The sequence below is a fragment of the Dermacentor albipictus genome, chromosome 9 (assembly GCF_038994185.2).
Source record: "Dermacentor albipictus isolate Rhodes 1998 colony chromosome 9, USDA_Dalb.pri_finalv2, whole genome shotgun sequence".
Taxonomy (NCBI): Eukaryota; Metazoa; Arthropoda; class Arachnida; order Ixodida; family Ixodidae; genus Dermacentor; species Dermacentor albipictus.
The window spans coordinates 88,314,941-88,337,260 of NC_091829.1; the positions used below are offsets into that span (position 1 = coordinate 88,314,941).

The 22,320-nt window shown below is 47.8% G+C and overlaps 1 protein-coding gene across 3 annotated transcripts in view; it reads left to right on the plus strand.

Annotated features, from left to right (window-relative positions):
* Positions 1–22,320, plus strand: part of LOC135908923 (vasculin-like) — a 67,537-nt gene that overhangs the window by 31,267 nt on the left and 13,950 nt on the right. For all 3 annotated transcript variants that reach the window (XM_065440775.2, XM_065440776.2, XM_065440774.1), the window contains exons 5-9: positions 5,305–5,495; positions 8,683–8,808; positions 14,684–14,750; positions 16,251–16,379; positions 21,906–22,051. In XM_065440775.2, coding sequence (XP_065296847.1) covers positions 5,305–5,495; positions 8,683–8,808; positions 14,684–14,750; positions 16,251–16,379; positions 21,906–22,051 — 659 coding nt within the window. The remainder of the gene's footprint in view (positions 1–5,304; positions 5,496–8,682; positions 8,809–14,683; positions 14,751–16,250; positions 16,380–21,905; positions 22,052–22,320) is intronic.

Sequence of the window (22,320 nt, forward strand, 5' to 3'; positions counted from 1 at the left end):
TTATTGCACCTTTCATAGACTAATGCCTGCTAGCCAAGTTGCTATCCACAAAACCCTGCTGATGGGCACGCGACAAATCGCGGAAGTTCGACTCACCGCGACCGGATAGCGAGTGAATATGTTCGCCCCATACTGTGCACCAACGCCTGCTCATTCGCGTGTATGGTCACGCGAACGGTGGCGCGTTCGAATGAGGCCTCGCGAGACGGTCTCGCAGAAGCATGGATTGGCACAGGCGCGGAACATCCGCACCACTGGCCGACCCCGGAGCCAAAGAGGCCTTCTCCTTTCCTCGCCCTAGTAACCCCGCTGTTAGGTGGCGTTAGCAGAGCCACACTCGCGCCATCTCTCGCAATGCGCTTCAACCACACCGTCTGCCGCGGGCACCAGGCCACGTGGTGAAGCCGGATTACAGGAGATGGGAGCTATGCGGAAAAACAACAAATCGGGGGACGCGTGAAAGTCTCGCATCCCCGCACAATATAATGAAATTTTGATATAACGAAGGAAATGGCCAATTTTACCAGCTTCGTTATGGTGAGGTTTAACTGTATTGATCTTCTGAATAAATGCTATTCTATGGACAAGTTATAACACGTTAAATACTTGGCAATACCGAGAATATTCTTATACAGTCGAACCCACTTATAACAATACCGGTTTTAACATTATATCAATCATAACAATGAGAAGTGTGCCGTCAACTTTAGTGTGATCTCCATGGTGAAGTAACCCACTTAGTACAGTGCCCTGGTGCCACATTATCAGTTATGATGAAGTCTGGCTGCCGGTTGCCCGTGCTGAAAGGTAGTAAAATGCGAAATCCTCGGGGGAAAAAAGAAGAAAAGGAGAAATTTGAGCCGCTGCGCAATGGCCCGCTGCCCCAACAGCCGCCGCGTGTTCATTTTCCAGCCTTCTCCGCAAGGCTCTCTCCCGTCGCCCTTCCACCTTTCCAAACACGAATGGGCTGTGCCTATAGCTCTATGCCACTCCACCCTCCGAAACGCGTATGGACCGCACCTACTGCACTGCTCCCAGATTGCTTGCTGGCTCCTCATTAAGTGCAGTTCTGCAAACAACTTAATCGCTTGTGTTCGTCTTTGTTGGTTGTGTTGAAATTGTTCCTGGCCACGTGGCTTCTCAGCCTCGTTTGACTCATCGCTGAAACGGAAGATGAATGATCTGCCCGCTGATCATCTGCAATACATGACGTTGCCAGAGAAAAGAAAGTGTATGGCTATAGATTTGCAAACTAAGTGCTTCTGATAGGCGATCGTCGCGAACTTGCTTGTATCGGATAGCGATGGCGACGATGGCAGCGATGACGCGGTAAAGTAGGTGGCCTCAACGTTGTCCTCAGAGGAGGCCTGCCAGATGATTCAGTCCCTCCGGAGCTTCGTTTTCATGAGGAACCTTCTGCTGCACAACTTGGAGCGCTTGGATGCCTTGGAGAAGGATGTCGGCAAGCTTCGCGTAAAACATGCAAAACTGACGTTCATAGGGTTTTCGTGTGCAAGCCAGTGAGAAGTACGTGGCGAGATGCTTGTGGTTGCCTCAGTTTTTCTTCTGGATTCCTTGAGCTGACAGGCTGCTGTGGCAACCTTCTCAAATTTTTTTAAAAGGCCCCTTTTAGGGCCACTAAACCGATGCCTCGGTGGACCTCGCATATCACTTGCTGCCTTAGACCCCTTTTACAGTTATAGCAGTGCCATTCTTTAATGCTGACAGCCGCGGCTTGTTACATGTGATCAAAGCACCCAGGAAGCAGTTAAAGGGACACAAACGTGAATAGCAAGTCAAGCTAAAGTAATAGGTTATAGCTCGAGAATCTCTCAAGACATCAATATTATCGTGAACAGAGCCTTGGTAATTGAGAAATTGAGGTAAATGCAGGACACGGTTAGAGGTTCCCTCGGGACATTCAAGTACTCTCCCGATGACGAAGGCACTCCTCATTTATATTCTGTCACTAGTACTCAACCACTCATCATAAAAACATCATTACATTGCATTATAAGACGAAATAGAATTCTACTTGCCCAATTCTATCTCATCTTTAGAAAGAACTCATTGACTTTACCCTTGACAACGATGTGGGCGGTCGAGAGGTTTAGTTTTCACTTGAATCTGCACCGCCCATGCTTTCGCGCTTCAATAGTTATCACACATTGCTGTGTTGGTTTTGCTGGCTCGCTAAACTTGCACAAACTGCATGTGGCAGAGAATTCTACCTTCATGTGTGGTTGCGAGATGCCCGAACGGTCCACACCACTCGACTAAAAGAACTGTAGCGGCGAATCCACCGCTCTGTCTTGACTCGGCTTCTCCATGGCCACACATGTGTGCTTTGTGCAAAACACTGTACTGCCGTCTGTCTTATCCCGTACTTATCTCACTAACTAGACAAAGTGCAAATAGAGGCTGCCAAATGAAAACAGTTTGTGCAAGGGTGGCTACTAGGGTGGAGGGGGGCGACATCAATCATAAAACGGTGCCGTGTATAATTTAAACACAAACGCAATGCACATCAAATTATTTTGCCAAAAGTTCTTGTTGCATGTTCGCTCTACTGACATGCTGAAATAAATGTGGGTGAGGCACCTTTTCTCATGAAAGATATGCTTGATCGTACAGCTCGGCCATCTGGCGCGGCAGATTGTTCACCTTCTACTTATGCCAGCACCTCTGGTGCCACCTTCTGGCCCTATATAAAATTTGCGGGGAGGTTTCATAACCACATGAAAAGTATTGAAGGACCGTGGTTGTGGGAATGCAACAAATGAAAAAGGATTCTAATACAGTCAAGTCTCGATATAAAGAATCATGCGGGTCCGCCGAAAATCGTTCGTTATTTCGAAACAGTGTTGTAATGAAAAACTTGTGGTTACAAGCCAGTGGACAAACCTAGGAATGAAAATGACATACCTTAGCAGTAGACGCGTGTGCAGACAAGCATACTTTCAAATAAAAATGTTTAACTCACTTCAGAGCTGCTTTACATGAAGGAATAAGTGATTTTCCACCGGTGTGTGCAGCACGCAGGACCGATTAGGAATGCGTCTGCATCTTCCACATTGCGCAATACCTCATTGGGTATTGTACCGAGCGATGAAAGTGCAAACTTTGTTCATGTGTACTAAAACATGAATGTTTGACACTACCTCATCTTCTGTGTTTGGTGACCCACAGTCGTCTTCCTTCGGGTCGTCATTGTCACTGGAGACGTCGCGAACGCAGTTAACAATCTCTTCGGTTGTCAGGTCCACTGCCGTTAGTGCTGCGCTGTTGCTCTCCATGTAGTTGTCGAAGGAAGAGACGGCGGGTCCACAGGTCTCCTGGGTTGTTGTCAGTCACCTCCAGGTCATCTTCAAGCTGCACAGGCGCTTGGACAAGCCCTGCTTTTCGTCAGAAGTTCCTGATAGTGGACGCTTTCAAGTTCCACCAAGCTCCTGTGAGCACTTCTGCTGCCTGACGAATATGGATTGCAGTCGGCTGCTTTAGGTGGGCGTTGACAATCAACCGCTGCACAAGGTGCTTACGAAATTCTGTTTTCACACTCTTTGTAATGCCCTGGTCTAGGGGTTGCAGCAAGGACATATTGGGTGGCAGAAACTCCAAGCGAACATACACAATGTGAGCAGAACAGTTCTCAACAACCAGTAGAATTCTTCGGTCATTCCTCCTCCTTTGGTCGTTGAGTTTGATGAGCCACTCGGAAAAGAGTTCTCTGGTCATCTAGGCTTGTTTATTGGTGCGGTAGTCATATGGTACTGACATGACGTTTTTCATGCAGCGAGGCTTCGCATACTTGCCGATGACAAGCGGCTTAATTTTCTTCATGCCTTTTGCGTTGCAGCAGAGCAGGACTTTCACACGAAGATGCGGCTTCTTCCCTCCTTTGCACTGCTGCCCTTTGAAGTGCATCGTCCGGTCTAGCAGCAGCTGATAAAAACATGCGGTCTCATCTGCGTTGAATGCATCGTCTTCAGAGTACGATTAAGCCACCTCTTGAAAACGATCCTTGCGCCAGGAATCCGTGCCTTCTTTGTCAGCAGCCTTTTCCTCGCCCGAGACCACCTGCCTAGTTATTCCATTCCTTTGGCGGAAACAAAAAAGCCAACCCGCACTGGCGTCAAACCCAGTTATTTCAATTGCACCGGCAAATTCGCATGCTTTTTCTTAGAGAGTTGGGCAAAACATGGGAATGGTTTGTAGTCTGGCATCTTTGAACCACGTGAGAACAGCTTGGTCCATATCTTGAAAGTTTCCCAGTCGCAGCCGTTTCCTTGTAGGAGCGAGTTGCGATTCCTGGTGAAGCTTGACAATCTGTCTTGGCCTTTAGAAATGGTCGCGACGGTCGATGGGGCAATGCCATGTTGTCTGCACACGTCGATTTGTCTTTTCCCTGCGTCAATTTCCTGCAATGCGTCGTATTTGTCCTGCAGCAAAAGCTGCTTTCACTTCTTGGCGTCGTTGCTAGCTGCATTCATCATTGGATCTCAAGCGAACATTGCCAAACCTTTGTTGTGAAGTTCTTGGTGAAGTCTATGGTGAAGCAGTTGGCACTCGACATGGTGATGATGATAGCTACTGCCCTCGTGGTTTCTGTTTCACGTGAGAGATGTGCCGCTGTTACTTTTAGCTGAATTCGTAATACTGATGTTCCTCGGTTATAAATGGGAAATAAATGACGTGCGTTATTCTGAAATATGCGCTGTACCGAAATTCATAGTTCTGAAATATTTTTACATTGGAAATTAGACAATTTGGCGGGAATTTTTTAAATATTCGTAAATTTGAGAAATTTGTTAATGTGGGGTTCGTAGTAATGAGATTTGACTGTACATAGGTGCCGTCAGTCTGTTTGCTGGGACCAGGCTTTAACAGTGTCCTACCCTGGAAAATGTATGAATAACAAGCATATCAGCTGTAACGGGTTCTACTGTAATGGACTCTACTGTTGCAGGCATGCACGAGGTTCCCCTCAAAATCACAGTAGAAGCTGCAGCTTCTACGGTGCTTTTGAGGGGGGCTCCGCGCAGCATTACAAAGAGGAGGTGCTCTGGAAAGGCCTAAATGGTGTAAACAGATTGTCCACATCCTGAATTGAGACAGCAGTTCACTGTCCAATGTTCCTAAAGCAGCTGTGCCTGTTGACCCCGACTAAATTCCGCAAGTGCCCACCCGTTTTGTACTCTGCTTTGTGTATGTGTATGCCCCACGCAGCTGCAGCCACCTCACACTCTTTCTTTCTCTCTCTCTCTCTTCTTTTTTTTTTTTCACCCAAACCCGTAACGAGGACAGGTGGTCGCCAGTCCCCGCTGGGTGACGGTCGGGGCCTGTCGTTCTCGTTGCGGCACGCTTCGGCGGATGCCGAGGACCGGCTGTTCCACCACTCGGTGCCAACCAGCGGTGCCCACAAGGGGACGCAGCCACCGCGTCGCCCGCACAGTCGGCACGATTTCCGCGATTTCCTCCAGCCTGCGTACCACAAGGTGAGAGGCCAGGCACCTCTGCTGTCTGCACTGGCTGTAGTAGCTTGACCTTCCCGCTCAGTGATGAGAAAGGTCACTCGGGACTCTGGTGTTTTCAAACTGCACCTGAAAGGGACGCTAAAACGGCAAATATTGACTCAAAGTGTGACCGTTAAATTGCCATCGCTTAAACTCTGCCATATGTTTCTTTCTCTGCAGCTGATAATTTGTAAGTAGCACCATATAATCTCGCATCGTTTCGAGACTTAAGTCTATACTTGTAGTATTCCATGCTGTATTCTGAATAATCTGCACAGTGGTATTTTGGTTATGCATTTACATTGAACATACAGTCTGATTCTTAAGTTTCTTATGGTTACTTAAAACGGATGTTTCATGCTGCAATTTGCATAACTGCCAACCTATGACCAGTAAAATTCGTAAAATACCATGTATACGCAAGGCTGGTGTTAAAAGGGGTGAGAAATGGGATGGATGGTGGGGGGGGGGGGAAGAAAAAAAATCGGCACTCATTACTTCAAAGTTTGCCCTGAGCCTTTTGAGGGGTACATGCACTTATTAGCGATGGTTTATTTTCAGACGAAACACCGAAGCAGCTGGCACTGACAAGCAGCATATTGTCTAGTGGCTTTGCTGTTGCCGATGTCGCCTGCTTCAGGAACTTTTTCTGCAGTGTCGGAGCAGAATGAAAACAAAAACATTACCGAAACATAGTTTCCTTTGTTTTGGAGCGACAGCAAAATATTTTTCACCTGTTTTCGGTTCAAGGGGAAAGTTGGCATTCTGAAACAACTGGCTTCAGGTAACGTCAGCATTAGCACATATCTCAGGCAGGGATAATACGAGCAGTGGCCGGTCGAGCTCTCCATTAATCTAAGCCTGCCGCTTCGCGGCACTAGAAGATCGGCATCGTAGCAAAACCCAGGGCTTGTGCACTGAAGAGCTTATTGTTTTGTTTTCTACGTTTACAATGCTTTGTCATTAATTTGTCATTAATTTATGACATTTGTGTCATTATTAACTTTGTCATTAATTTATGTTCGTTTAAGTTAATTTTATTGGAACAGCAGGCTCTCACTTTAGCGAGTATACTTAATGATGTGCTGTGTCTGAGATCATGCTCAGTGTCGTGACTGAAGGCACTAAGCATGATTTCAGTATTTATAATTCACTTATAGAAAATAATAAATACTATGTCTTTACTGTTGCATTGCGTGAAAAATTTTTGCATATGAACCAAAACCATTAGGAATTGTTATAGGTAATATTCTTTTGTTCTGGAGCGGAACCGGAGCGGAACTTTTTTAAGTGGAGTGAAACTAAAAAAAAAAAATCTCGTTCTGACACCCTGCTTTTCTTTATAATCTTTCATCCTGTCACCATCAAAATACTTCCAACGGAAGGTTTGAAGAACCATGTGCGAAACTCGCTTGCGAAATAACTTATTTTTCGTAAAATTTGATGAGACATTCATAATATCGTAAAAGTATCCCAATTTGTGAAATTTACGACAAATTCAAGAGAGTTGGCAGGTATGAATTCAATCGAACCCCACGTTACCGAAAGCCAGATACAACAAAATTCTTGCCACAATGCAATATTTTTGTATCCCCATTGAACACCCATAAGATTCAATGCATTTCGTGCCTCTTGACAACGAAATGTCACAGCATCAACGAAATCTGCCAGAGCATTAGACCCCATAATATCTTCCCATGCAATGCTAACAGAGCACAAATGGTCAAATGCATTTTTCTCCTCACTTAAGTTGTATAAAATGTTGTTTTAGTGCACTTGCGAGACTGCCACCATTTTTGTTTACAAAAACAGCAAAGCACCGGAAGTTATCACTGGCTACAGAAACATGTCATGGCCACCATCTTGCTTGTTGATCACCCGTTTCATATGGCACGGCCGTAACAACGGTTTTCCCATACTTAGCGCAGTGCATACCGTATTTGCTCGAATAGGGCCGGCCCCGATTCTAAGCCGACCCCCGAATGCCCAAGAGAGAGAGAGAGAGAGAGAGAGAGAGAGAGAGAGAGAGAGAGAGAGAGAGAGAGAGAGACCTTGAATATAGGCTGAACAAAAAAAATGCAAGGACAGCATTCACAAAACGAACACAGCATATATTCAGTATGATCATGCCTTGCTCACTCTACGTCATCATCGTTGCGAGCCTCGTTACTTCTTCCTTATCACTGTCATCCCCTCGTTGCAGCACACGAAAAAGGTGTCTCCTGTTGCCCCCTTTAACGATGGACGTTTTTCTCATCGATGTCGAAGTCGACACCGCTGGTTCCCTTATTTGTCAGAACCCACCGTAGCGGCGATTACAGACGCTACGGTTTGGGAAGTACTGTGGAATGACTGTGTGTGGCTAGATCCAGAGCTTGCCTTCAGCCCTACCATTGCGCAGAGTGTACCCCCACATTATTTACCATGATCATAGAGTTTCCTACAATATACTAGAGGGAACTCTGTGGCGTTGCAATCGTTAACCCACCAGGGGAATGATGAGAAGTACATGGATTTCTGATCTTTGTGCTTGTGGATTCAGACGTTCTTGTGGCTTTGTATATGTTCGGCTTTATATGCCTTCATTGTCGCAACCTTCAGAGCAATCTATACTTTTCGAAGTGCGGAAGACACTGCGAACACGCACAATGGCTACTAATTGCAACGATTGAGCTTGTCGAGGTGGCCAAATAAAAACGTGCCAAACGTCTCAAGGGACTGGCATGCCCGCGATCAATTCATAAAGGCGTTTCACATCACTTGTCGATGCATGCGTCCGTGGCTTAATGGTTTCAATATCGTGCTAGAGGCCCTGTGTTCGAATCCTGCCGTCGGACAACTTGAATAATGCTTATTTGAATATTTATTACACAGTACATTGTTGAAAATGACGAGTTTACAAAGTCACAAAGCCGCTTGAAGCCGGAATGACGAAGTTTAGGCAAATCCATGTACTTCCCATAATTGCCCTGCTGGCACAACCGCTCCCATTGAGAAGTTCTCGTAGACGCTAGTGCCAGATTTCTCCCTTTAGTAATTATTGTATGAAACTCTACGACCATGACGGCTTTCCTCCTGTCGACTTGGGTATTCGTGCATGTGTGCAGGAACGCGAGCCGTCATGGTGGTCAAGTGCGTGCGCTAACTTGCTCCTTGCTGCTTTGTGCAGATGAGTCCCAACGCTGTGCAGAGCAGTGACAACTGTGCCAACGTCGTGGGCACCCAGGTGGGGCCTGCTGCCGTCTCCCAGCGCAGCAAGAAGGACCCCCCTGGCAACAACTTCAACCAGGAATTTGTGAGTGCGGCTCTGCGCACTTTCTTTGTTTCCGAGGTTCCGGGTTTGATTTCTGTCTGTGGAAGCCACGTTTCGACAGGGGTGAAAGGCCAAAATGCTCGTGTGCTTACTTAGATTTAGGTGCACATTTAAGCCTTTATGGACAAGTGTTGCCTACAGGCAATAAACGAACAAAACTTTTTCTTGAGTTCTGGCTCTGAGTAAGGAGTTTTTGGCTAAATGTCTTCGGCCAACACTGAGTGATTTGCAGCTAGTGTCACTTGTTGGGTTTTAGAGTGGAAACGGTGGACGAAGAAGCAAAAGTTTGGCTTGTGGCTCACTTTGTTTTGAAAGCGTGGGCAGAGGTGAAACTATGAGGAAAGGGTGGACTCATGTGATTTATGTTATTCAGACTTATTGTGTGTGATATTGTGTAGCTTCCTTGCTTCGGCAGCCCTGAATACTGTTTTCCCGCATTATTTTTATTTAACATGTTTTTTTTTTGCTTGACATACAGCATCTTAAAGTGGGTGCTGGCAGAAATTATGTTGATAGTACAACAAGATCGAAAGACAGGAATAAAGTACAACAAAATCTGAGAAAGAGAAATCACTCGTTCAGCAAGTAGCATTTCTGGTAGCATATCAAAAACCAGTTTAGCTGTAAACCACAGGTGACACCTGTTGAACAATTCCGTTGTTCAATAGTTCTTGGGAAAGAAAAGTTAGAGGGAAACTGCAACGAAGTTTCGCTTGACTGCTGAAGCAACTATGGTGAAGTTACAGGGTTGGTAAATGTCTTTATGTCTTGATTGACAGTCATAAAATAACACCTCAGTAAACAACGCATGCACTTGCTGGTTAGGGGATATTACACAAGTCCCAGCCCATTGATTTACGGATTTGTAAGCGCATTGCAGGCAACTATGGACAGCCACCGATCTTGGAGCTCATGCTAAGGAGCTGCATTTTCAGAGTCCTGCATCACTTATGCGGGTGGTAATCATGGTATTTTTTTTTTCTTTTTTTCCGCATTGTAAAGCCCTTGTCTCGGCGTATCTCGTTAAGTAGTCTGTGGCTACTAGGATCCATTTGTTCTCGGCGGGTGACAATTGAAAACGCCTGAGTAAATCCATTCCTATTTGATCAAACGGTGCCCTAGGTGGTGAGATCGGTTGCAGCAGCCCCGCGGGCTTCGGTGGCGGTGATTTGCGGTGTTAATAGTCACGACAACATTTTACGAAGTCCTTGACAATATTGTTGAGTCTGTTTGATTAGCACAATTTAACACTTTCGGGACCGGCCCATAGGCCATCGATCATATATGATCGACGGTTTTGCGCGCACTGCCCCGTTCAAATTTCCGCGCGCTTGGACATGTAGCTCCATCTAGGAGGTCGTCAGGAACTAGACTCTCGGTTTCGGCATAGTTTCTTTCATTTCCAGCAGGTGGCGATACGCGAGAGAGAATTTTCTCGATTGCGGCGGCGGCGGACGCAGTGGAAAATGGCGTCGTGCTCGCGTCCGGTCACTCGAAAAGAACGCCGTCAATCGTGCGATTCCGCTGCTTCGGCAACGGATTTTTTTGATGAACCGAGCAGCGAAGAGTCTGAAGACGACTTCGGCAGCTCCGATTTTATTTCGGACTCCGATTCGGATGATGATGAGCCACGGACTTCATCTAGTAGCCGAAGGTGAGCATAGTTCCACATTCATTTCTTTCTGGAGTAGGTGAACGGGCTCGCTATATGTTCTCATTATTTTATCTTTACTTGATAGGGTCTCAACAAGCTACGGCAATGATCTGCTGCCGCCAGCGCAGAAGCGGATTCAGTTTTCGCCGCGACGGGAACCTGGCGTGTACTTGGACGCAGAAGTGGGCGTAGCGCTCAGAAGTGGATCAAAGAAATTCTTGACTGCTCTGGACTTATTTCTTCTGTTTTTCTCGATGAATGTGATCGAAACAATTTGTGACAACACGAACAAGTATGCTTGGACTCACATTTTGGAAAAACCAACGCATGCTTGTTCCGATGGATCTTGGGAAGAGGTCACCCCAAGTGAAATGCTAAAGTTTATCGGACTCGTAATTTACATGGGCGTTGTGAAGGTTCCTCGGCTGAAGCTGTATTGGAACGTAGGAGATCTGTACAGCGGTCTGCTCCCACCACGGATCATGCGGCGACGCCGGTTCATAGCTCTACTCGCAATGTTGCAAGTTGCAGACTTGGACGATGTCACTCAAAGTTCAAGAGGAAAGCTCCGATACATGTGGTGGCTCCTGCAACACATGAACGAAGTGTCAGCGAATCTTTTCCAGCCACATCGCGATCTTTCCGTGGATGAGCGCATGGTGAAATCGAAAGGGCGGTCAGGCATCCGACAGTATATCAAAGATAAAGTAACAAAATGGGGCTACAAGCTGTGGGTCCTAGCTGACCCTGGCACCGGATATACTGTGCAGTTTAGTGTGTACAGTGAAACCTCGTTAAACCGTAGTCGGCCGGAGCTGGGAAAAAGTACGTACTAAACGGTAGTACTGTTTAAGCGAAATAGCATGAGATCGCCTACTTACCTGTCGAAAACGGAACTCGGAGAGAGTGCGATGAAAGGGAAAAAAACATGCAGTATTTATTCACTTCGCGGGACGTAAGTGTTATTTTCGTTTGATGTCGCGATGGCCTAGCACGACGACAGCGGCCTCAAACTTTCTGAAGCTGCGTGCCAGCTTCTCAGCCAGCCCCCATACCCCCCTCCTCTCGGCAAACACTCGCACGGCAGATTCCTCGTTGGCGTTACGTCCGTGCACGCGCGCAGTAGTGCTGCATAAGTCCCGGGGCGCCTTTTTCATTGCCGGGTGCCGGAGTTCGGAAAACTTTTCATTTGGAATAGTTACGTTATCGCGCCCCTGTTCTCCTTGCGACGATCGCATTCATGAGGCTGACGTAACACGCAGCTTCTGCCACTGTTGGGCCTGAATAGCCCGTGCTGTCGCTTTCCGTGTCGTCCTCATCACTGTCGCTAGTTGACACTTCGGCAACAACAGCGGCAACGATGGTGAAAAGTCGAACCTCGTAGCCGACATCTCTTCGCGGTCGCAGCAGCGCTGCCGAGCAACTTCGCATTCCAAATGCCACACACTGTAGTCAACAGCAGATCCATGTCGCGGGCCAGCGCCGACTTCTTCGTGTCACGTTCGGTAGCACGGACGATGTCTAATTTTTCTTCTATGCTGAGCACCCGGTGTCTTTTTTATCCTAGCTTCGGCATGACGCGAGTCCTCGCTTGCACGACGCCGCAACGCTCTCTGGCACAGCGTCCATGCGGCGTCGAAATGATGTTGATGTTGATGCGGCTTCACGTGCAAACGCACAGGGCGCTTGGAGGCCGTTGTACCGATCTCTGAGGCTTGTTGTTCTGCCGGGCCGCCCGATGGAGACGACGCACCGCCGTGTTCGCGCGACGAAAAGTGGAAACGCTACGTTTTAACCGATGCGTACGCAATAGGCTGGTGCGGTTTATGCGGATACAAAATACATTATGTTCAATGGCCGCTGAGTCGGGGAATTGACTTTACTACTTTTAAACCGAAACTACTGTTTAAGCGGGTACGGTTTAACGAGGTTTTACTGTATACCGGTAAGTGTGAGCAGCCAGGGCCCCATGGCTTAGCTTTCGACGTAGTTTGCCAGCTGTGTCACAGATATCTTGATCAGGGCTACAGGATCTTTATGGACAATTTTTACACTTCTACTAGCCTGTTCAGTCATCTTCTCAGCCGAAAAACATTGGCTTGCGGAACCACACGCAAGGATCGCCGAGGATTTCCTGCCGAACTGAAGGATGCACGGTGGGAAAAAAAAGCTCGACGTGGCGACATTCGATGGTTGCGCGATCAGAACATCCTGTACCTTCAGTGGAAAGACCGGCGTGTTGTCAACATGATGAGCACGGTTCATACTGCAAATGACACGGTCACCGCAAAAAGAAGGGAAAGAAGGCAAAACTCCTGGACTCAGATATCTATAACAAAGCCTCTGCTGATCCATGATTATAATGCTGGCATGCTAGGCGTAGATAAATCGGATCAAATGATTGGATATTATAATGTTCTCATGAGAAGCGTACGGTGGTGGAAGACTCTGTTCTTCCACTGCATCGATATTGCATGTGTGAACAGTTTCGTACTCTTCCAAGCTCACCGCACATTGCACCCAGAGATTCCTGAGCTGGCACGCACTGCCGGGTTTGACCACCTAGCTTTTAGAGAAGAGCTCATTCGGCAGCTTCTGAATCTTGACGGTGCCAAGCAAGCACACACGCCTCCACCACCCGTCGCAAAACATGCACTCCACAAGCCGGAAAAAGTGGCAAAACGCAGAAACTGCAAGCTGTGCTATGAGCAGAAGAAAATCGAGCTCAAAACTAATGTCTTTTGCAGCACATGCCAAGTTCACTTGTGTTTTACGACTGCCCGGAACTGCTCATACTGAATGTTTGAACCTGTTTGTACTGAACTGAATGTTTTTGACCTTTTTCGAACTCTCACGCAGTTCCGTTTTTGACAGGCAAGCGGGAGATCGCGTGCTATTTCAGTTAACCCATTGCCGCGACACGAAAGGCCAAAGTCGCTATGGCCGGTGATTTGCCGGCCTCTTGGGAAATGGTTGCTTGTGACTTTATTCAGTAAAAGACAGCACAAAACAAGGTATTCTTGTTTTGCTTGATACATATTTCACTAGATGGACCTAGTTGTCCAATGTTTGAGGTTGATTTTTGTTTTTTGGAAGGCAAGAGACTCGCGTCCCAGTGTCGTGCTAAACATGGCGTCGCGGAAAAAAACATTCTTTGACACAAGAGGAAATTCTTCAGCTTTTGTTCAACAGTGAGGCCGAGAGCGAAGTCAGCGATGATGAAGGGCATCTGTGTTTAGATGAAGATCCTATGGACTCTTCTCCACCGTCTCCGAATGTGCAAGAACTTGGAAGAGTGGGAATGGGAAGAAGACAACAGTGCTGAAAACGTGGTCAAGCACCCGTTAAGGGGTCAACCAGGCATCAAGAGAGGCATCCAACTGCAAATAGGTGCACGTCCCAGTGCTCTTGGTATGTTCAATGCCCTCCTCGGAGATGAGATTTAGAGCATCGTTGTTCGAAGAAAACCACTTGTCGCCGCATCACCGATGCGGCTGCAGGCAGCCGAGTGGGCCCATTTCCCTCGCCCGATGCCACCAAACAAGGTGAAGCAAAATCCATCCAGGCTGTGCTTCGTCTGCAAAGCGCAAGGGAAAAAGTCTGAGAGCAGATGGGAGTGCGAAAAGTGCGAAGTTGCACTTCACATGCCTGTGTGTTTCAAGGCATTTCACACACGGAAGTCATTTTGAGTGTGTTGGTGCACTGAGAAATTGAGCATCCAATAAATCAATGTTTGTTGGTGTCCCACGTGCTTAGCGGAATTTATCGCAATTTTTATTGGCGCCGCACACGGTCCACCGGCGGCAAAATTTTGGCGCCGAGTACCAGGCAGGAACGGCTGTGGAGGGCACGGAAGCCAAGGGGTTAAGCAGTACTACCGTTTAGTACGTAATTTTTCCGAGCTCTGGCCAACTACGGTTTAACAAGGTTTCACTGTATTTCAGTGATTTAACATGATGAGAAAAGAGTGGTGTTACACATAAAGATAGCGCAAAGGACGGTGAGAGGTTGCAATCGTAAAAGTGCAAAACAACATGTGCATTCTTCTTTAGCACTAATTCAATTTTATTAACAACGCATTGCTTGTAGGGGCACCAAACCACAGAAGCATACTTGAGCACAGGACGTAAGATTTATTTATGTGTCACTAATTTTTGTCTCAATTTTCGGAGTGAAGTCACGCTGTGCCTTCTTTTCTTGCAGCCCACATTGCTGGGCGCTGAGGAAGCTCCTGTTCAACAGCCACCAGTGGTCAACGGCAGTGTCTGGGGTGAGTGCTGTTTGTGCTAGAACTGAGATTTTGTTGGTATTTCTCTGTAGAATCGCATGTGCATTTGGGGGCCCCTCACCAGTTTTGGGCATTCCATTAGATAAGCGCAACGTGTAGAGCACACGCTGACGATTGTGTCCGCAAAGTATCAAATCGCTGCACAGCACGCAAACAGCTGAAATGTCAAATGAAAGCCTGCGTGCCCTTCCCCTCGAGGGAGCCCCGTTTTCTGCAGGAAAGTCAAGGTGATGCGCATGAACGCCTTTACGTTAAATGCGCTTCGTGCAGCATCACCGATTATGGCATGCGACATCGGCAAATCGTCTAATACAGAATGGGCAAAACTGTCACTGGAAGTGTGCCACGATGCAAGAAAAAGGCAGAGGAGAAAAGATAATGCAGGGCTCGTTACATAAACATAACATTGTCACTTGACTCCTTTATGGGAGAAGACATGGAACAAAAGTAACTTTCGGGCACTAGTAGAGTCGGAAGAAGAGCGTGTGAATGTTGGCAGTGAAGCTTGCCTCTTGGTAGCTTGGCATAGCAACATTTCAATTTCTCTTATCTTCTCTAATCATGAGCCACGTTGAAAAAATTATTTTAGTAAAACGGTCTATAGACATTGAATTATAACGTCAAGCGTAATGCATTCGATCCTGGATATATCAAACTCGAACACACAATTATTGTCTATATCGAACATTTGTGACATCCCCTTAGAAATCACATGCAGAAGTATAGCACTACTATGCATATAACGAACTCCTGTTCACCGTTGCATTCGATATGTCGAACGCTGTGCTGTTCCCAAGAACATGGCTGGCTCGCGCAGCAAGTCTCTTGTATTCATAATGATGGGTTTGCTTTAGTATGCTTCACCACAGCACAGCAGTGTGATGCGGTGAAGCTTACTGATGGCCAGAAGAACCAACTGTCGTGCAGTGAAGCACCATTCCTACGGTGATTCGTTGTCGGAAAGAGGATCGCCATGCACCTTCAAAAGCGCAGAAGGCCTGCTGGTCCGATACGAACATTCCACTGGAAAGTGTGGAAGTCACTTTCAAGTCTTCGCAGCGCGTGGTCGACTCGTTGCTGACTTATGACGATCGGGTGTTTAAATTGCGTATTGTGAGGGACACGTGGCCGGGCATGTTGACGCACGATTTGCAGTACAAAGGCTCCGATGGTGGCATGGGGCATGTCCGTACAGGCTGCTTTGCCTCCGTGCTGTGTCCATTTCTACTTTATTCTGAATAAAAATGTACAACAGCTTCAACACGTGCAACATACGCCACGATTGCAAGCCCGCCAATAAAGATTAAACTTTTTACCTCACACCTTTGGCAGCGCCTTCTTCATCACAGTTGCGGCAGTGTGACAGTAAGGAAGGCTGGCTAACACTAGAAATTTTTCAAACACCGCCACTCAGAACCTGATGGATGACAACATGTCGTGCTTTGCCTCGCCCGTAAGCCTGCCACTGCTGTGTGTTTTCAGAGAACCCACGCAACTCTAAGGTGCACGGGACGGTGCTGAAGAAGGTGCACCTGGTGCAGCGACCCTCGCCCCGGGCGGAGCCTGCCAGTCTGCTCGAAGTGCGCTCCAAAAGCCCCAACTCCACCTCGGGTGAGCGCTAGCTTTGTTGCGGCAGGTGGCTGGTGACGCACCTGTCACTAGCACACCGGTGCGTTCACTCACCTTGTGCCCTCCCGCTTGCGTCTTTCCAAGGTGCGGTGGCAGTTCTTGAATACCCTCGAATTTCATGGCAGGCTTAAGAGCACTGAATGTTTTTGTCTCGTTTTTGTGTCTAAGTACCGTCTCCATCCGTTACAATGGATCTGCATGCAACATACTTTCTTATATGCCAGAGTATTGTTACTTAGTTTGTTCTGCCTATATTATCAGTGCAACCAGTTTCGCATTTAATTGACCTAGCTATAACGGACTTCGCGGCTACGACAAATTTTGTCTGGATGGTACAAATACAGTGTAAAAGAGTAAAAGAGTAGTGTACCTTTCTGCGGCGGTGCACAGTAATATTTCTGGGCACTTGTGGAATTTGCGAAAATGGACGTTTTCTTAAGGAACGAATGCACCTGCGGTAAGCCTTCTGTAATGGCATGCTGTGAAATGCCCCAGTGGCGGGAGTGTCTGCATGCTGACCGCGTAAGCGAACCATTGCCGCACACCGCTGTCGACCCATCGCAGAGGAAGTGCGGAGGTTGCCACCAGGCTTAGTCAACTTTGAAACGAACTCGTAGGTAGCGTATCGCACTTCAATATCAACTGCTGATGATTGCAAATTGTTTTGAAACCAATTTACTTCTAATTGAATCAATTTGCAAAAAAAAAAAAGATCTGCTGCTGTTCGCAGCGTTTACACTGCGAGGCGTGTGATGTGGTCGAGATGGGAGCGCCGCTTCGAACTTGCCTCGTACTGCGGCTCTCATCCGTGCGACAGAGTTGACAGTGGACGTCACTCGTCGCAAAAGGTAAAATTAAGACGTCGGTTTGTACAACTGGTTACTCTTCTGTGTAAAGAACAAAGGCGTAGCTGATGTGTGTCTTTGACGATAGTGACGTGCTCGGGCCAGGCGGCAGGCATGGCAGCGCTTGGCCAGCTGGCTTTCTGCCATTGTGCCAGCCATTAGTTTTGCCACATTGCAGGTGTATATATGCTCCACTATGAGGAAACCACCATTTGTCAGCAATTACAGTCTAACCTCGATATATCGAACAGCGCGGTGATCGCAAAATAGTTCGATATAGCTTGAATTCGATATATAAAATCACGTAGAAAACGCGTCAAAAACTAGCACAAATCAATCGGTGAACCAATCGTGGCGCAATATACTCACATGAAGCTTCAAACAAAGTATTTATTTCGTTCGCTGAAAGTACTGAAGCAGCGTAGCCTGCTTCATATTGGCAACCGCATGCTTGACTACGGCGTCCTCAACATAGACCAAACGGTCCACAAGAGACGGTCCAGTGCCTTCTGTTGCGCTGCAGTAGCGGCGTACAACGGCCAAAGCAGCTACAGCCTTAGTTGCAGTCGGGAGCGGGGCAACATCAGCGCTTGCTGGATCAGCCTCGGCAGCGTCTTCGTTGGGCCGCTCAGCAGTCACTTCTGCCGCGATCTCCACGTCTGTTAACTCCGCCACTGTTCCGGTGCTGTCGTCCCTGCCAACGAAGTCCTCAATGCACATGCTGTGTGGCTCAGCACCGACAAAGCGCTCCAACTGGCTTTGCGGCCGCCTCGATCACGCGCGCACGGCGGAGCGCGGGCGCGCGTGATTGAGGCGGCCGGGCTGGCTCACGGCCGGGGAGCGCGCGCTCCTCAAGCGCCCCCCTCGAGACCGGCCCAGACCGGCCGTGGCTGGCTCCAAGCCGCCGCGTGTGTACGCCGCTACGTTCAAATGGCGCCCTCGGCGCAACCGATGTGGGAGCTGTCGTACGCAGCAGTCTGGAACGCCCATCGCGCCACCGCTATCTTCGAGAGTGTTGCGGGAAAGCTCGCCTCCTGTCAACAGAGCGCACTTGGTCTGGGGCGTCGGAGTTCGATATATCCATTTTACATCCGGCCCCGTTCGAAATAAAAAATTAAAAATGCATGCGATTTTCCACGTGATATAGAAAGTGTTCGATATACGCAATAATTCGATATATCTGTGTTCAATATATCGAGGTTTGACTGTAGCATGCGCAACACGGTGGACAGAAAGACGTCATTGTGCGTGGTTGTACGATTACCACATGAACCTATTTATCTATGGTCGTTTATTTTAGATTCAATGTTTTTATCATTGCTGCAATCGCTTGCGGGTTAGTCAGCGGTATATGAAATTTTTTTTCATTTCACAACATGCCGTATCACTAATTTTGGATAGACTGTACTTCAGATGTAAAATACCTTTTTTGCTGGGTTATCACAGTTCATTATAATGAACATTGACTGTAATCAAATTCCGGGGTTTTATGTGCCAGAACCATGATTATGAAGCATGCCATAGCTAGGGGACATTATTTAATCTTGACCACCTGTGGTTCTTTAGGGGTTTTATGTGCCAGAACCATGATTGTGAAGCATGCCATAGCTAGGGGACATTATTTAATCTTGACCACCTGTGGTTCTTTAGTGTACACCCAAAAATAAGTACCCAAGCAATCCTGCATTTCGCCACCATCGAAATGTGGTGGCCGCTGCCAAGGTTGAACCCATGACGCTGAGCTTAGCAGTGCAACACCATAGCTGCCAAGCTAATGTGGCAGGTGCTTTTGTTTCTTTATTGGATAGCTTCCAACCCAGTAGTTATGCTGTCGAGCCTCAGTTTCTCGACAAATAATTAATTACTGTTCCCGTTAATGCAACTACTGTACTTACATGATTGTAAGTCGACTCGAATGTAAGTCGACTCGAATGTAAGTCGACCCCCCCATATCGCGTAACAGGAAAAAAAAAGAAGAAAGAAAGAAAGAGCATACCCGAGGGCGCATTCCATAACGGAAATTTATTAGTAGCTGACATAGTCACTAGGCTACACGTCTTCACTAGTACTGCCATCGTCATCGTTGCTATGGTCCCACAGTGCGTCGTCGTCCAGCGAAATTTCACATTTGGCAAACGACTGCATCACGACATCCTGTGGAACAGCAGCCCACGCCGAATGCACCGAACCACATGCAGCCGTCAGGGAAGCTCTTTTGACAGGTCCGGTTGGCGTAATTTCGCGGTCTTCTGCCGCCAGCCACTCGTACTCACGGCGGAGCAGGTCCTTAAAAGGCGAAGTTCCGGGCTTCTTTCATGACCATGTCGCACTTCACTGACAGGGACCGATCGTGCATTTCAGCGACGTACGCCACAAGCTTAGCCTACAGCTCCGGAAAGCATCCAGACTTCTGCATGTGGGAAATTTTTCACTTGCCGTCCCAGGTGAAAATTTCGCTTCGTTGCAGTCGCCACTCTTGCACCACCTGTTCAGAAACATTGAACTTGGGGTCCGCTGCGCAGTGATTTGCTTCTTCGGTGTAAAGGATGGCAGCCCTCTTGAACGCTGCTGTGAACGAATGCCGAATGATTAGTGGGCCTGGAGCACTCATGACGACTGGGGAAGCATAGAAGTAGCACGTAGCCGGCAGTCAAGTGAGACGCATCAAACCAATGCCTTTCATTAAACTATAGAGAAAGCTAATCACAACAGGGAAAGGGAAACCTGAGAGCGGTGTCTACTCTTCTATGAACTACCAGTACTCTCCACAAGCGCCGTCGTTCTGAGGGTGCTGCCGCGAATGGGGACAGCGGTGCTTCCATCAACTATCGACACCCCCCCATAACTGTTGCGTGCACTCATCCGTGCACTGTAGAACTCTCAAAATGTTGAAAAACGGTTCCGAAAAGCGAACAAACATGCGGGATAGCGAAAAGCTACGAGTAGGGCCATAGAGCAAACAAAATTGTAACTATGTTGTGGCTCCCGTTGGTCTCGCTTTCTTGGCGGTGCTATGTTTTGGTTTTGATTGTAAGTCGACCCCTCCCCCCCCCCCCCCCCAACCTCATATTTTCAAATTTTAGAAAAGTGGTCGACTTACAATTGTGTAAATACGGTAGATCAAAATGCCTGCCAAGTGCAGCCTGGCTTCAGATGGGAAAGAGGGAACTATTCATGTCACTGAAACTTGACGTGGTGGTCGTGGTCTCGTGGCACGAGACAGTGCCGACGCATACCCGCACTATGATTGTGCTGCCAAAAGCTTGAGCCCATTCAGCACTTGATGGGACGAGAGGATAGAGCGGGTTCCCCTGCGTTTCTGAGAGAAGGGCACTAATTTGACAGCTTTGGATGACATGGGTCTCTGTATGGCCTTCAACCACTGCATTGGGCTGACTGGCGCACTCTTGAGTTGTTTGGGATACCACATGACCACCCTCTCCACTTTCGATGACTTGAATAATTTTTTTTTTTAGCGTCCTAAGCCATGCTGCACTTGATATGTGTGCTTTGAACTGGTCACATAAGAGGGGCTGCACTCGAACCCACTTCTAACGATCCCAGATAGAATGATCTATCAGTTATAACGACCCTGTTCCAGTTTTCATTTCACCCCAATTTTCTGACCCTGCCTATTGAAACTGCCTGCAGTAGTAACGAACATTCTTTAAATTGCTGCACTGTTACAATGAGCGCTTCAAACCCGGTCACAGTAAAAAGAAAGCACACGTAAACTACGAAAGCGGGGAAGCGTCACTAAACTGGTTGCATGGCAGGGTGCGCTCCGCTCCAGTCAAATCCTGACGATGACACAGCCTTCGAGATGGGCGAGCGACTGCTGCGCATGGATTTTGGAGGCTGCGAAGAAGGTCAAGTGATTTGATGTAGCATTTTGTCAAGTTCACATATTGCGCTTCGTACGTGAAGCAGTGTGCTAGTATTGTGTAGAATGTGTTGCAGGGAACAGTCAACTGCACTGCAAGGCTTGTGCGACTGGCTGTTTTGCGTAACCTCTGCGTCATTGCCCACCGTGTCCAAAACTTCAGTACAGCACAGTGTGATCAGGTGGCTGTGTGTAAAGCCTCAAGCTATTACCGCATTTAAAAGCCGAAGACCACTCTCGCCTAATTACTTATTAGGGTCCAGCAAACACCTGCTCAGCCACCATTTTTGTTCCAATGCTGCTTGGCTTGGATTGTGCGCGCGGAGCTCTGCCAAGTCGGCAGCATTTTCCCCACGATATGCTGGTGCTGCCCTTCAAAGCCAGAAAACTCTCCAGTTGGTTGTGATTGTGCTGGATTCCGTATGTGCCGTATATTCCGTACGGATTCTGTTGGTCCTCTTTGCATCTGTGGGTGTTCAGTCTAAAGAAAGAATGTCTACACCCTTTGGGCTGCATCTTGTCACCAAACAATAATTGTCATCGGTCTAGTATGCATTCCCTGTCTTGAAAACTGTGCTTCACTACTTTCTGGTCAAGAGTGCTACGTCTAGCTGACTATGTGCATGTCATTCGTGGCCTGGAAGTACTGGGCACATATCGTTAAAGCAAAGGCATGCAAAGCAAGGCAGATCGTGATTATTGTGTGGGGCGAGATAAGCCCCAAACTTATCTTTGAATGTTGTAGCTGCAGAGCTTAGTAAAGGATTTGGTCTCATGCAGGCCCATCACCTTCTGCTGTGTCAGCGGCCAGTGCCCTCAGCCCCAAGCTGGGCCGCCCCGCCAGCTTGACTGGCCCTTCGCCAGCCATCAAGAGCGTGTCGGCATCGCAGAACTCCCTTTACAAGGCTCTGCTGCCGTCAAACAAGGTGAGGTGTGGGCATCACCTTCTGGAATGGTTGCAGATTACCTCCAAAATAGAAGGGGAGCGCGCGGCTACTCTTCGCTGCATCGCGCGCAGCAACGGCCGTGCTAGCACGCTCGCCTGCCTCCCTCTGTGTGTAAATGTGAACATAAAAGGAAAAGCATATGTGTATATATATTCACGTCATGGACCCGATAACCAGGTGCGTTTTGAGGTAGGAAATTTCGGGGGGGAAAGCCGGAAAGTCCCGTTACATTGAGGTTAACGCAGTTA